Source organism: Amblyraja radiata, chromosome 13 (assembly GCF_010909765.2).
Source record: "Amblyraja radiata isolate CabotCenter1 chromosome 13, sAmbRad1.1.pri, whole genome shotgun sequence".
In the NCBI taxonomy this organism is placed as follows: domain Eukaryota; kingdom Metazoa; phylum Chordata; class Chondrichthyes; order Rajiformes; family Rajidae; genus Amblyraja; species Amblyraja radiata.
The window spans coordinates 18,172,797-18,187,429 of NC_045968.1; the positions used below are offsets into that span (position 1 = coordinate 18,172,797).

Sequence of the window (14,633 nt, forward strand, 5' to 3'; positions counted from 1 at the left end):
TGAAGTTCCACATTTCCTTTCATATAGAAGATGGAGCCTTGACCAAAGCACAGAGTGCTGGAGCAACTTAGCGGGTCAGGCACCATCATTCGAAGGAAAGGACAGATGGCGTTTTGGGTCGGGACCTTTCTTCAGACTGAATGTAGTAGGGGGGGGGAGAAAGTTGCAGAAGAGATGAGGGGGTGGGAATTGATTGGCAGATGGGAGATCAAAGGCCAGAGTTGAAAAGGAGACGAGAGAGAGGAGTGAAAAAGGCAGAGGGAGAGATATAGATGGAAAAGGATGGAGTCGGGGGAGAGAGAGAGGGGCAGGACAGTGAGAGAAATGGATGTGGAGAGCACGGGATAGTGTCAGGGGCAAGGGGAGGTACTGGTTAAAATTGGAGAATTAATTGGTCATACCATTGGGTTACATGTTAGCCAAGCAGAATACAAGGTGCAGTTCCTCCAGTTTGCAAGGGATGTGCATCATGTGCAGCAACAAGGGATTCAGTTAATCTGACAAAATGTTCGACATAGACATTGTGGGCCAAAGGGCCTGTTTCAGTGTTCTGTTCCATGGGACAAGACAAAGTGATGAATTATATTGACTGATGGGAATCTCAAAAGCAGGATTATGGTTACAAGGAGCTGTCGATTTAAAACCAAGGAGCAGAGGAAATTCCTCGTCGAGCAAAGTGAATCTCTAGAACAGTCTAATCCAGAGGTCTGTGGCAGTGAGATCACTGGAGCTAATTCACGAGAAAGTAAACGCATTTTTGAAAGATTAAGGAAACAAGGACAACGTAAATACAACGTGTTGAGGCCAGGAGCAGATAATATTGGAGGGTCCAGGTGAACATGTGCAATGTGGCTGATGAAGGATCTCCACCCAAAACATCACCTATTCCTTTTCTCTAGAGATGCTGCCTGACCTGCCAAGTTACTCCGGCATTTTGTGTCTATTTTCGGTTAAACCAGCATCTGCAGTTCCTTCCTACAAAGGTGACCATCTGCTCCCATTTGCCCATGTTCCTGTCTATTACTTATCTCATTATAAATCAAGGAAAGGCACAAAAGCCACAAATGCCACTTTCAAATAATGGCAAATATAAAAAGATAGAATTAGCCTGTTCAGATCTTCATACCATTGATCCAAATTTAATGACAAGATCATTGCAGATTATCTCTTTGAGTTTAAACTCAGACATGGTCGTCACTCATATCTCAAATATCACTGTGGAAAACTGTGTGTCAGAGGACTTGAGAGAGAAAGTATTCTGTGGCCTGGTGCTCAAGGGTCTATCAATTGCAACCTTCAACTTAATTCCCATTTAGCTGAGAGAGATAATTAACTTGCAGATTAATTCAGTTCTGTATTGTCCAATATGTTTCAAGCCTACTGATGATTTTAGATAAGCAACTTGAAATACTGGAAGTTACTCAAGTTTCTCATTAAGTTTATGTAAAATTGTACAACTGCTTTTTAAGTTGCTCAAATAGTAATCTATCTATCTATTTATCTATACATAACTAAATCTCTGATCTTGTTATCTTCCGGTTTGCGCAGTTTTTCTATTTGCGCAAAAACGGTACGCGATAGCGCTACAATATTTTCCAGCTTACTCACCGTTCTTCTGTGCTGCGAGTGTACCAAGTTTCATTCCGATCGGTGAAATATTGTAAAAGTTAGCGAGGTTTAAAAATCTTAAAAACCATGCGTGCGCGGATTGATCTCCTCTCCTGCCAGTCAGCGCCGCGTGGATTGGTTTGTTCTCCTGTCACTCCGCGGGACGGTCCGCCCCTTCCTGCGCCATCGCGTATTTATTGGAGCTGAGGGACGCTGTGGGTGGCCGGCGGAGGTCTCCAACCGGACACAATTTTCGGAGGGACCGGAAGTGGCCCAGCCTGGCGCGGGAGATATCGCCAAACGGAAAGTGGAGAATCTGATCCCGGCGGTCGAGAGCGGCCAGCGCCCGCTGTGAGTCCCAAACGCACCGCCATCACAACATCCCGCAGCTCCAGCCCCTTCCCCTCTGGTCCCCCTCGCTGGTTCCTGCCCCCCTCCCCGTGATACCCCCCTCTCCGCCATGGCTCTTCCCCCGTTTTATCTCCGAGCTCTCCCCCCCACCCCCACCCACCCGCCCACCCACACGCCAGCGCGGCCGGCGCTGCTGGTGCTTCCAGGCCGAGCCAAGGATCCGCGCCGACGGCTGATGCTCCTCTGGGGCACGCAAGAAGGGAGAGGAGCGGCAACCTCGAGATCCTGGGGAGGAAGAGTGGGGGAGGAGAGGGGATTGAGGGAGAGGAGATGAGTAGGGAGGGGAGAGGAGTTATAGAGGGAGGGAGGGAGTGACTGAGGGTAGGGGAAAGGAGGGGAGGGAGGGATTGTGGGAGGGTAGGAGTAGAGGGGAAAGATGAGGGAGGAGGGAGAGTGCGGGAGGATGGGGAATAGAGGGGGAGGAGGGGGGAGTAGAGGAGGGGGCAGTGGGGGAGTAGATGAGGGATAGTGGGGGGGATAGGGGGAGGTGAGGAGTGGGGGAGGTAGGGGATAGAGGGATATGAGGGGGGTAGGGAGGGGAGAGATGGAGGGAGGGAGTAACTAAGGGTAGGGGAAAGGAGAGGGAGAGAGGTGAGGGAGGGATTAGGGGAGGGGAGGAGGAGAGGGGAAAGAAGAGGGAGGGTGAAGAGGAGGGGGAGAGAGTGCCAGGGATGAGGGGAAATGAGCTGCGCCTATGCAGTTGAGGGCTATGGGTGAGTGGTAGAATATTGCACTGGGGGACCAAGACGCCTGTGTGACAGGGACCCAACGGGTCTCACTTAATCTAGTAGTAAATAAAACTTAAAGGGAACACAGAGTGACATCAGTCTTGTACAAATTACCCCATATGAGCTAAAGAACATTTCATAGACTGCCAAATATTGAAACAATTCAATAATCTGCAAACCAAAATTATTTCTCACATAGAAGAAAGCAAAACAGTGCAGGAGATATTCAAATGTTAGGGTGACTTTAATCACCTGGACAAAGACCCAGGAGATCAGAACAGCAGCCCAGGGGTTTCCACTGGCAGAGGTCTTCTTCGCAGGTGTGAGCAGCTTACCTGAAAGGGGGAAAAGAAAAGTTAATCTATTGAGCAGATTAATTAGAGACAGGCTACCAATATTTCCCAGATATTTAAGTGTTTTCTCAGATTAGAATTTAAACAATGCAACAAGCTACAGCGATTCCCCTGGGAATTCACCTCATTGTTAGACAGGCATGGTCCAGCATGGTTCACTTTGAAAGAAGTTAGACGCAGAATAACAGTAATGGTTACATTATAAGGTGCACCGACACATTCACCTATTAATATTGCAAAATAAAAGAATGTTTCTGCTAACATTCAAATGAAGGATTTCAGAAAAAAGAATCTAAACTTATCAGCAGATGTTGAAGATTACAAAATTTCAGGGGATATTAATTAGGGCAGTAATTTAATCAAAATTATTACTTGATCATGATATAGACTGAAATCCCTTAACTGTCACCAAGAGACAGTTTTTCCCTTTATTCAAGATGGATTTGAAATATTAAAAGTTTATTGTACCATGTAATATCTTTAAAGAAAATGAATTGCAATTGTGTTGAATTAATGGAGTTTTAACATCGTATATTAGTTAAATAATTTGAGTTCTGAATTTACTTTGGTTTAAGGTGAGTTAAATTGATTAAACACTGAATTTTGGAAAAAAGTAGATTGCACGGAATTAATTTTGCATTCGTTATTAACAATGTTTATTTCACTCTTTAATTTAGAAACATTATTGTAAATGTTAAAAGCATTTTTGAAAGGCTCATGGTTATTTATTATCAGTGATTAAACCACTAATTGCGAAAGGCAACGGACCTCACGAAGGTAAAAGCTAATGAAGAGTGTTCTCAGAAGGTTACAGTGCAAATAATCACATATAATGACTGGAATTGGAATCAAAAGTAATCACAGCTGGCCCAGAATCTCACCCCAGGTGTGTAGGAATGTAATATGTCATTGCACGTAATGGCTTAATGGAACATGCATCAATCCAAGCAGAATCGCATGGTTTATCATCCTCATCCAAAATATTCTCAGAAACCCCGTTCTTTTCATTCTTCACCATCCCTGTCCAAGCAGAAAGGTCGTATATAGACACAAAAAGCTGTAGGATGCTATGAGGCTACAGGGTGACTTGGATAGGTTGGGTGAGTGGGCAGATGCATGGCAGATGCAGTATAATGTAAGGTTATCTACTTTGGTGGCAAGAACAGGAAGGCAGATTATTATCTGAATGGTGTCAGATTAGGAGAAGGGGAGGTGCAACGAGACCTGGGTGTGCTTGTACATCAGTCACTGAAAGTAAGTATATAGGTACAACAGTCAGTGAAGAATGCTAATGGCATGTTGGCCTTCATAAAAAGAGGAGTATAGGAGCAAAGAGGTCCTTCTGCAGTTGTACAGGGCCCTAGTGAGACCACACCCGGAGTATTGTGTGCAGGGCCGGCCTTAGGGGGAGCGGGGCCCAATTGGGAACAATTTTGGTGAACCCCAGATTCCTAGCCAAGGCCTGTCAGCCCAGTTATTTAGTATATATCATGAAATTGTACACTAGGTGCTATGGATTATACACTGTGTGAATCTCTCCTGCTCCCTCCCGTTTGACTGTCAGTAGCTCCGCTGGCTTCCAACATTTACCGTAGCAGCTAATTACCATTAAACTGCATTATGTGATTGGACACAATGCCCTTGGAGACAGCGGCTGATTGGACGGGAGGAGAACTATTTGTTGATTGGACGGAAATTTTAAGGCAAGCTGATTGGTGATTGGATGCAACCCCCTTAGAGACAGCGATTGATTGGCCGCCAAATAATATTATCAAATAGGAAAACAAAAATCGCTGGTCTGTGCGAACTCAGTGGACTATCTGGTTGTATCTCCAAACTAAACAGTATAACATGCAGGTACATTAATTTAAAATTAAATTCAGTGATTATTTCACATGATTTCTCACTGTGTAAAGCTCAATATCTGACCAATTTCTGTTTAACACGTTTGGTCTGCCGTGAGCATTTTTCTCTCCCAAAACAGTTCATATCTAGCAAACCGATCAACGAACCAGACAGCAGTTGGACGCAGTCATAGAAACATAGAAACAAGGTGCAGGAGGAGGCCATTCGCCCCTTTGAGCTTGCACAGCCATTCAATATGATCATGGCTGATCATCCAACTCAGTATCCTGTACCTGCTTTCTCTCCATACCCCCTGATTCCTTTAGCCACAAGGGCCACATCTAACTCCCTCTTAAATATAGCCAACGAACTGGCCTCAACTACATTCTGTGGCAGAGAATTCCAGGGATTCACCACTCTGTGTATAAAGTGTTTTTCTCATCTCAGTCCTAAAAGATTTCCCCTTTATCCTTAAACTGTGACCCCTTGTTCTGGACTTCCCCAACATCGGGAACAATCTTCCTGCATTTAGCCTGTCCAACCCCTTAAGAATTTTGTGCGTTTCTATAAGATCCCCCCTCAATCTTCTAAATTTTAGCGAGTACAAGCCGAGTCTATCCAGTCTTTCTTCATATGAAAGTCCTGACATCCCAGGAATCAGTCTGGTGAACCTTCTCTGTACTCCCTCTATGGCAAGAATGTCCTTCCTCAGATTAAGAGCCCAAAACTGTACGCAATACTCCAGGTGTGGTCTCACCAAGACCCTGTCCAACTGCAGTAGAACCTCCCTGCTCCTATACTCAAATCCTTTTACTATGAATGCTAACATACCATTCGCTTTCTTCACGGCCTGCTGCACCTGCGTGCCTACTTTCAATGACTGGTGTACCATGACACCCAGGTCTCGTTGCATTTCCCCTTTTCCTAATCGGCCACCATTCAGATAATAGTCTACTTTCCTGTTTTTGCCACCAAAGTGGGTAACCTCACATTTATCCACATTATACTGCATCTGCCATGCATTTGCCCACTCACCCAGCCTATCCAAGTCACCTTGTAGCCTCCTAATTTAGAGGGGTTTAAACGGTTTAGAGATGTTTAGAGGGCTTCAGATGGGTTCAGATGGGTTTAGAAGTGTTCAGAAGTGTTATAGTGGAAAATAGGGGGAATAGAGGGGGTTTAGGTGTTCAGAGGTTCCCAGAGGGGTTTAGAGACTTTATAAGCCCCCCGTGAGAAATTGTATTTCTCTGAAATTGAAGATAGATATAAAGCTATAGTAACTCAGCAGGCCAGGCAGCGCAGCGACTCTGGAGAGAAGACCCTTCTTCAGACTGAATTGAACTCTCGTCGGTGAGAGTACTTGTGATTGTCTGAAGAAGGGTCTCGACCAGAAACGCAACCCGTCCCGCTGAGCCACCTTCAACTTCAGAGCCAAACAAAAAACACAGAGTGCTGGAGGAACTCAACGGGCAAGGCGGCTGCCTCACCCGCTGGGTTTCTCCAGCATTTTTGTCTACCGCTAAACGTCAATGATTCCGGGAATGCTGAGGCGACAGGGTAATAGATAGGGAGTGGGAGAGCTAGAGAGAGACGAGATGGGGAGCGGGAGAGAGAGCGAGAGAGAGGGAGGGAGGGAGGGAGGGAGGGAGAGAGAGAGCAAAACACAGAGAGACACAACGTGGGTCGGTAGGTGAATGACTAACCTACACACCAGGAAGAAGCCCCTTCTCGCGGTCCGGGGCCCTCACTCATGATGGTGAGTTTAAAGAAATTCTCAATGTGTCATCGATCTACATTCCTCAGTAAATGTAATTGTGTTTTAAACAAGTATTATTGACGCCGCGTGAATTTTATTCAAAGGAACACGGCATCATTAATACTCATTCAAAACACAATAACATTTACTGAGGAATGTGGATGGATGCAGATTGATTACCTTGTATAATAACTTGTTAACTACTTCATGTTAAGAAGTGCTAACAGTACGAGTTAACAAATCATTTGTGTCTGATGGCCTTGCTGCGGTTGTTATACATGTTCGTTTAAAAAAAAAATCCGGATGGCGAATTAAAAAAAAAATCTTTATTTAACAAAGAGAATTCGTATTTCCGTACGAAATACGGAACATTAGTGCGGGGCCCCCATTAGGCGCGGGGCCCAATTGGGAGCAATCGGTCAAATCGGCTTAAGGTCGGCCCTGATTGTGTGCAGTTTTGGTCTCCTAATTTGAGGAAGGACATTCTTGCTATTGAGGGAGTGTGGTGTGGGTTCACAAGGTTAATTCCCAGGATGGCGGGACTGACATATGATGAAAGAATGGGCTTGTATTCACTGGAATTCAGAAGGATGAGAGGGTGTCTTATCGAAACATATAAAATAATTAATGGATTGGATACTCTAGATGCAGGAAACATGTGCCCGATGTTGGGGGAGACCAGAACCAGGGGCCACAGTTTAAGAATAATAGGTAGGCCATTTACAACTGAGATGAGGAAAAACATTTTCACCCAGAGAATTGTGAATTTGTGGAATTCTCTGCGTGAGAAGGCAGTGGAGGCCGATTCACTGGATGCATTCAAAAGAGAGTTAGATAGAGCTCTTAGGGCTAGTGGAATTAAGGGGTATGGGGAGAAGGCAGGAACGGAGACTGATTGTGGGTGATCAGTCATGATCACATTGAATGGCGATGCTGGCTCGAAGGGCCAAATGGCCGACTCCTGCACCTATTGTTTATGTATCTATGTATGTAAATTAATTTCTCTTCATACAGCAAAGCCTCTTTTGGGAATCAACCCACTGAACCTCCCTCTACTGCAAATATATCTGGCCCATGGTTAAACAATTTAGTACCAGGGTTAAACAATTTCAACATTTATAGAACATTCCAATTCCCATATCCTTACAAATATATGACATCATGTTTGTACCCAGAACTGAATCTGCCACCTCTCAATAATCTCCTCCAACCTTTTACTGTCTGCATAAGCCTTGCGGAAAATGCCAATGTGCTGCTTTCAACATGGAATTAGTTTCCTGAACAAAGTGCCCATTAGAAAGTTATTTAGTTCAGTTGTGACAAGCAGAAAGTCTTTCACAAAATGTAATGTCAACATCAAGTGTTTCTGCACAACTTTGATTCCAACAGTCATTTTATAAACATAATAACTTCAAACAACTTGCCAAATATATTGTCCTTAGCAAGTGCATAGAGAATTCTTGATGCTCCAATCAAATTGCTCATTGCAGCCGACAGAGTTGAAGAGTAGATGCCGATTATGACAAAAGGGTGCCAGACGTTGATGTCCTCCAGGAAGCCATAATTATTTTGGAGAAGAAATCTTTAAAGAGAAAAAAAATCACACTTGGTGAGCACACATCCAGAAAACCAAAAGAATTAGTTTATCCCATAAAATACAAACTGCTAAACCACCTGCCAACATTGCTAGGATGCATTAGTTTAAAGAAGTAGTTATTTAGCAGTTGGACAACTGATCAAAATCCAGATAAAGAGAACTTATAGAAATAAGCCGTGGAGGCTCACAAAGGCAGACATTTAGCATTCTGCCCCAATGATTCCCAAGAAGGAATTCCCCTCTTCTCTAAGCACTAATTTATGATCACCAATCATCTTCATTGTCTTCCCCCTGCCCATATTCATGTGATAGCAGATTTGGTCCATTCCACCCGTCAACTCTGCTCTGCCATTCAACCATGGCTGATCTCTCTCTCCCTCCTAACCCCATTCACCTGCCTTCTCCCTATAACCCAACACCCGTACCATGTGCAATCTGCTGCAAAAACTGTGCAAGGACAGCATCACCTACATGACAGGTGCAAAGAACGACGTTGCCTGCACCCAACCGACACATAATGACAGGTGCAAAGACAATAGGTGCAGGAGTAGGCCACTCGGCCCTTCTTGCCAGCACCGCTACGGACACACAATGGCAGGTGCAAAGAACTACGTCGCCTGCACCTCACGGACACATACACTTTCCGGAAAAAAATCACCGGACAGCAATCAGAAACAGGAATGGTCCTTTGCTTCCATTTTGCTATCAGTACATGTGTACATGACAACAATACATGTGAACTTCCATGAACTAGCTGCCATTGTCATAATATCATGACAATTTGTTACCTTAAAATAGTAATAAAAATGGAGGCACTGAAATAATGCAGTAATAATGTACACTGCATGAACACAATGTTTTAACCTTGGCAACAAAAATCTCAAAGAATAAGTAAATGCAATGTATAGAATGATTCTATACATTGTTAGGTTAGTAAAGTTAGTAAAGGTTAGGTTAGTAAACCGAGCTCAGTTGCTATACTCTGGGAGATATTTTGAATAACCTTTTTGGAAAGTAAACATACCAATCTTAATCAGAAAACAATCTATCAAAAGAGCTTAATATAATTACATCTTCCAACTTCAGTTTAAAAATGCTATAGGTCAGCATTTCTAAGTGCAGCTAATAAAACTAATGAGGCAGGCAAGACATATCTAACAATGTGGAGTGTGCCATTCAATTTTCATTATCCTATTTGTGCATCTAAAAATTCCTGTATCCAGCCTCCCACGTGGCTTGCATACTTATGAACAAAGGTTTTGATGGCAGACCATCAGGATGACTCACAATCATTGTACATGTCTGTGCTGCATAGACTCTGGTAATTGGTTTTCAAATCGGCCTATTGCTTGCAGCAAGCTATAACAAACACAAATCCCAACAACCTTTGTCCCACAAAATATATTTGGTGTACATTTAAACATATAAATGTGATTTCATTTGTTCTACCCAACATTTATCAGTTACTATGCTTCCTGCAGAAAATAAAAGCCTGCTACTGGTACCGGCCGCAGACAACAATCACCCCCTCAGAACATTTCTAGGTCGTTTGCACTAACGGGGACGGGAAAATAAAAACATCATGTTCAGAAATGCTTTTCAAGCTTTGTGTAATTAATTGATTATAAATTAAGCATTTATTTTCAGGAGAAAAGTGGAAGAACTGTCCAAATTAATTATTGCATTCGCTTCATTTCAGCTTCAGAATATACAATGGTGCGTTGCCGTACAAAACATACTGCAAAATAGTAACCCCGTCTCCTGTTTTAATGTTGCAAAGCAAACCGGTGAGATAAATGGTTAGTTCTTTGGGCCAAACTTTACAAACTTGCTTCAAGCAATAGGCTGATTTGAAAACCAATTGCCAGAGTCTATGCAGCACAGACGTGTACCATGATTGTGAGTCATCCTGATGGTCTGCCATCAGAACCTTTGTTCATAAGTCTGCAAGCCACATGGGAGGCTGGATACAGGAATTTTTAGATGCACAAATAGGATAATGAATATTGAATGGCACACTCCACTTTGCTGGACAGGTCTTGCGTGCCTCATTAGTTTACAACTGCAGAGCTCAGCACCACCAGACTACTGGGTCGATCATTTGTACTGTGTAAGAGTTGGGCCCCAAAACACATATATCATAATGCAATTTGCTCTCACTATCCTTTACCTCACTCTTATCCTTTTCTCACAGGGTAACGCAGAGCCCATAGGTTATTTAAGTAAATAAACTTCGACACACAAACATATTTTTAATTATGGTCCAATGGATAATTATTACAGACAATAAACTAAGCTGATGACTGCTAATTTAATAAAATGCTCCAAATGAGATATCTGCGTGATTTACTTGATTCTATACTCTTAGGTAACGTTTCAGAGTGCTGGAGTAACTCAGCGGGTCAGGCAGCATCTGTGGAGAACATGGATAGGTGCCGTTTTACAGAGTGCTGGAGTAACTCAGCGGGTCAGGCAGCATCTCTGGAGAATATGGATAGGTAACGTTTCAGAGTGCTGGAGTAACTCAGTGGGTCAGGCAGCATCTCTGGAGAACATGGATAGGTGACGTTCCACAGAGTGCTGGAGTAACTCAGCGGATCAGGCAGCATCTGTGGAGAACATGGATAGGTGGCGTTTCAGAGTGCTGGAGTAACTCAGCGGGTCAGGCAGCATCTCTGGAGAATATGGATAGGTGACGTTTCACACAGTGCTAGAGTAACTCAGCGGATCAGGCAGCATCTTTGGAGAACATGGATAGGTGACGTTTCACAAAGTGCTGGAGTAACTCAGCGAGTCAGGCAGCATCTGTCCGTAAACAACTAATTTATGGTACTTTCATGGTTAATGAGAAAATAGTTGAGTGATGACAAAAATGGGTTTGTTAAAGTCATAGATGGTTGAAATAATTGGGACCAAATAAATGTGAGCAGAATAAAACATATACTTTGGTTGTATCTTCATAAAGGGAGGAAACAAATAACATCCTAGACATTTGGAAGCTGGGGGTCTGGAGAGAGGGAGAAACTGAAGGAAATCGGGATGAATACGGAGCTAGTGCTACACCCATAGGCTGACAATCCCAGAATACAAAAGGGACCTTGGAAATAACATGCATTGAAGATCATCTTCTGAAATTCTTTAGTCTTTGGAGTTTGTGCAGATTGGAGGATGGCAAATGTAACCAAACTGTTTTAACAATATGACTGACAGTAGAGGAAAACCCTAGCCACATCTCTGCTGTGGAGCAGAGTGGGTGTCCTGGACCAAACACCTGCATGTTTTCTATTCCTCTGCCCAGGAGTTCTCTGGAACAGAGAATACAGTAGATTTAGAAGAAGAAATTCCTCATTTTAATTCAATCTTAAAGTTTCATCCTCTTATTCTGAAACTGTGCCTCCAAGTTGTAGATAACTGTACGTGGAGAAACATCCTTCAACATCCACCATTAATGATGTCTCAGCAAGATCTTCTTTGCTGTGATGAGTACTCAATCTTCATATCTCAACCATTCTAGGAAATAACCTCTCTGCTTGCTCGGACATATTTACTTAAAACTCACTGGAACACTGTTTACATGTTCCCTATAAAGTAATGTTTCAACGGAAGATTTATTATAACTGTAACTATATCAAAGATTACTAGAAATATAAGCAAATTTGGACATGGGTAAACATAGAAAACAGGTGCAGAAGTAGGCGATTCGGCCCTTCGAGCCTGCACCGCCATTCAATATGATCATGGCTGATCATCCAACTCAGTATCCTGTACCTGCCTTCTCTCCATAACCCCTGATCCCTTTAGCCACAAGGGCCACATCTAACTCCCTCTTAAATATAGCCAATGAACTGGCCTCAACTACCTTCTGTGGCAGAGAATTCCAGAGATTCACCACTCTCCGTGTGAAAAATGTTTTCCTCATCTCGGTCCTAAAAGATTTCCCCCTTATCCTTAAACTGTGACCCCTTGTTCTGGACTTCCCCAACATCGGGAACAATCTTCCTGCATCTATCCTGTCCAACCCCTTAAGAATTTTGTACGTTTCTATAAGATCCCCCCTCAATCTTCTAAATTCTAGCGAGTACAAACCGAGTCTATCCAGTCTTTCTTCATATGAAAGTCCTGACATCTCAGGAATCAGTCTGGTGAACCTTCTCTGTACTCCCTCTATGGCAAGAATGTCTTTCCTCAGATTAGGAGACCAAAACTGTACGCAATACTCCAGGTGTGGTCTCACCAAGACCCTGTACAACTGCAGTAGAACCCCCCTGCTCCTATACTCAAATCCTTTTGCTATGACTGCTAACATACCATTCGACTTCTTCACTGCCTATTGCACCTGCATGCCTACTTTTAATGACTGGTGTACCATGACACCCAGGTCTCGTTGCATCTCCCCTTTTCCTAATCGGCCACCATTCAGATAATAGTCTACTTTCCTGTTTTTGCCACCAAAGTGGATAACCTCACATTTATCCACATTATACTGCATCTGCCATGCATTTGCCCACTCACCCAGCCTATCCAAGTCACCTTGCAGCCTCCGAGCATCCTCCTCACAGCTAACACTGCCCCCCAGCTTAGTGTCATCCACAAACTTGGAGATGTTGCATTCAATTCCCTCGTCCAAATCATTAATATATATCGTAAATAGCTGGGGTCCCAGCACTAAGCCTTGCGGTACCCCACTAGTCACTGCCTGCCATTATGAAAAGGACCCGTTTACTCCTACTCTTTGCTTCCTGTCTGCCAGCCAGTTCTCTATCCACATCAATACTAAACCCCCAATACCGTGTGCTTTAAGTTTGTATACTAGTCTCTTATGTGGGACCTTGTCGAAAGCCTTCAGAAAGTCCAGATATAACACATCCACTGGTTCTCCCTTATCCACTCTACTAGTTACATCCTCGAAAAATTCTATAAGATTCGTCAGACATGATTTACCTTTCATAAATCCATGCTGGCCTTGTCCAATGATTTCACCACTTTCCAAATGTGCTGCTATCCCATCTTTAATAACTGATTCTAGCAGTTTCCCCACTACCGACGTTAGACTAGCTGATCTGTAATTCACCGTTTTCTCTCTCCCTCCCTTTTTAAAAAGTGGGGTTACATTAGCTACCCTCCAATCCTCAGGAACTACTCCAGAATCTAAAGAGTTTTGAAAAATTATCATTAATGCATCCACTATTTCTGGGGCTACTTCCTTAAGTGCTCTGGGATGCAGCCTATCTGGCCCTGGGGATTTGTCGGCTTTTAATCCATTCAATTTACCTAACACCACTTCCCGGCTAACCCGGATTTCACTCAGTTCCTCCATCTCATTTGACCCCCGGTCCCCTGCTATTTCCGGCAGATTATTTATGTCTTCCTTAGTGAAGACAGAACCAAAGTAGTTATTCAATTGGTCTGCCATGTCCTTGTTCCCCATGATCAATTCACCTGTTTCTGACTGCAAGGGACCTACATTTGTTTTAACTAATCTTTTTCTCTTCACATATCTATAAAAGCTTTTGCAGTCAGTTTTTATGTTCCCTGCCAGTTTTCTTTCATAATCTATTTTCCCTTTCCTAATTAAGCCCTTTGTCCTCCTCTGCTGGACTCTGAATTCCTCCCAGTCCTCTGGTAGGCTGCTTTTTCTGGCTAATTTGTACGCTTTATCTTTTGTTTTGATACTATCCCTGATTTCCCTTGTTATCCACGGATGCACTACCTTCCCTGATTTATTTTTTTGCCAAACTGGGATGAACAATTGTTGTAGTTCATCCATGCAGTCTTTAAATGCCTTCCATTACATATCCACCGTCAACCCATTAAGAATCAATTGCCAGTCTATCTTGGCCAATTCACTTCTCATACCCTCAAAGTTACCTTTCTTTAAGTTCAGGACCCTTGTTTCTGAATTAACAATGTCACTCTCCATCCTAATGAAGAACTCAACCATATTATGGTCACTCTTGCCCAAGGGGCCACGCACAACAAGACTGCTAACTAACCCTTCCTCATTACTCAATACCCAATCTAGAATAGCCTGCTCTCTCGTTGGTTCCTCTACATGTTGGTTTAGAAAACTATCCCGCATACATTCCGAGAAATCCTCTTCCTCAGCACCCATGCCAATTTGATTCACCCAATCTATATGTAGATTGAAGTCACCCATTATAACTGTTTTACCTTTGTTGCACGCATTTCTAATTTCCTGTTTGATGCCATCCCCAACTCCAGTACTACTGTTAGGTGGCCTGTACACAACTCCCACTAGCGTTTTCTGCCCTTTAGTGTTTCGCAGCTCTACCCATATCGATTCCACATCCTCCAAGCTAATGTCCTTCCTTTCT

The 14,633-nt window shown here is 43.3% G+C and overlaps 1 protein-coding gene across 2 annotated transcripts in view; it reads right to left on the reverse strand.

Annotated features, from left to right (window-relative positions):
- The window catches only part of LOC116979668 (solute carrier family 12 member 9-like), a 105,204-nt gene that overhangs the window by 53,983 nt on the left and 36,588 nt on the right, over positions 1 to 14,633 (reverse strand). For both annotated transcript variants that reach the window (XM_033031341.1, XM_033031340.1), the window contains exons 7-8: positions 8,126 to 8,283; positions 3,000 to 3,082 (exon numbers count right to left, since the gene is read on the reverse strand). In XM_033031341.1, the coding sequence (XP_032887232.1) occupies positions 3,000 to 3,082; positions 8,126 to 8,283 (241 nt within the window). The remainder of the gene's footprint in view (positions 1 to 2,999; positions 3,083 to 8,125; positions 8,284 to 14,633) is intronic.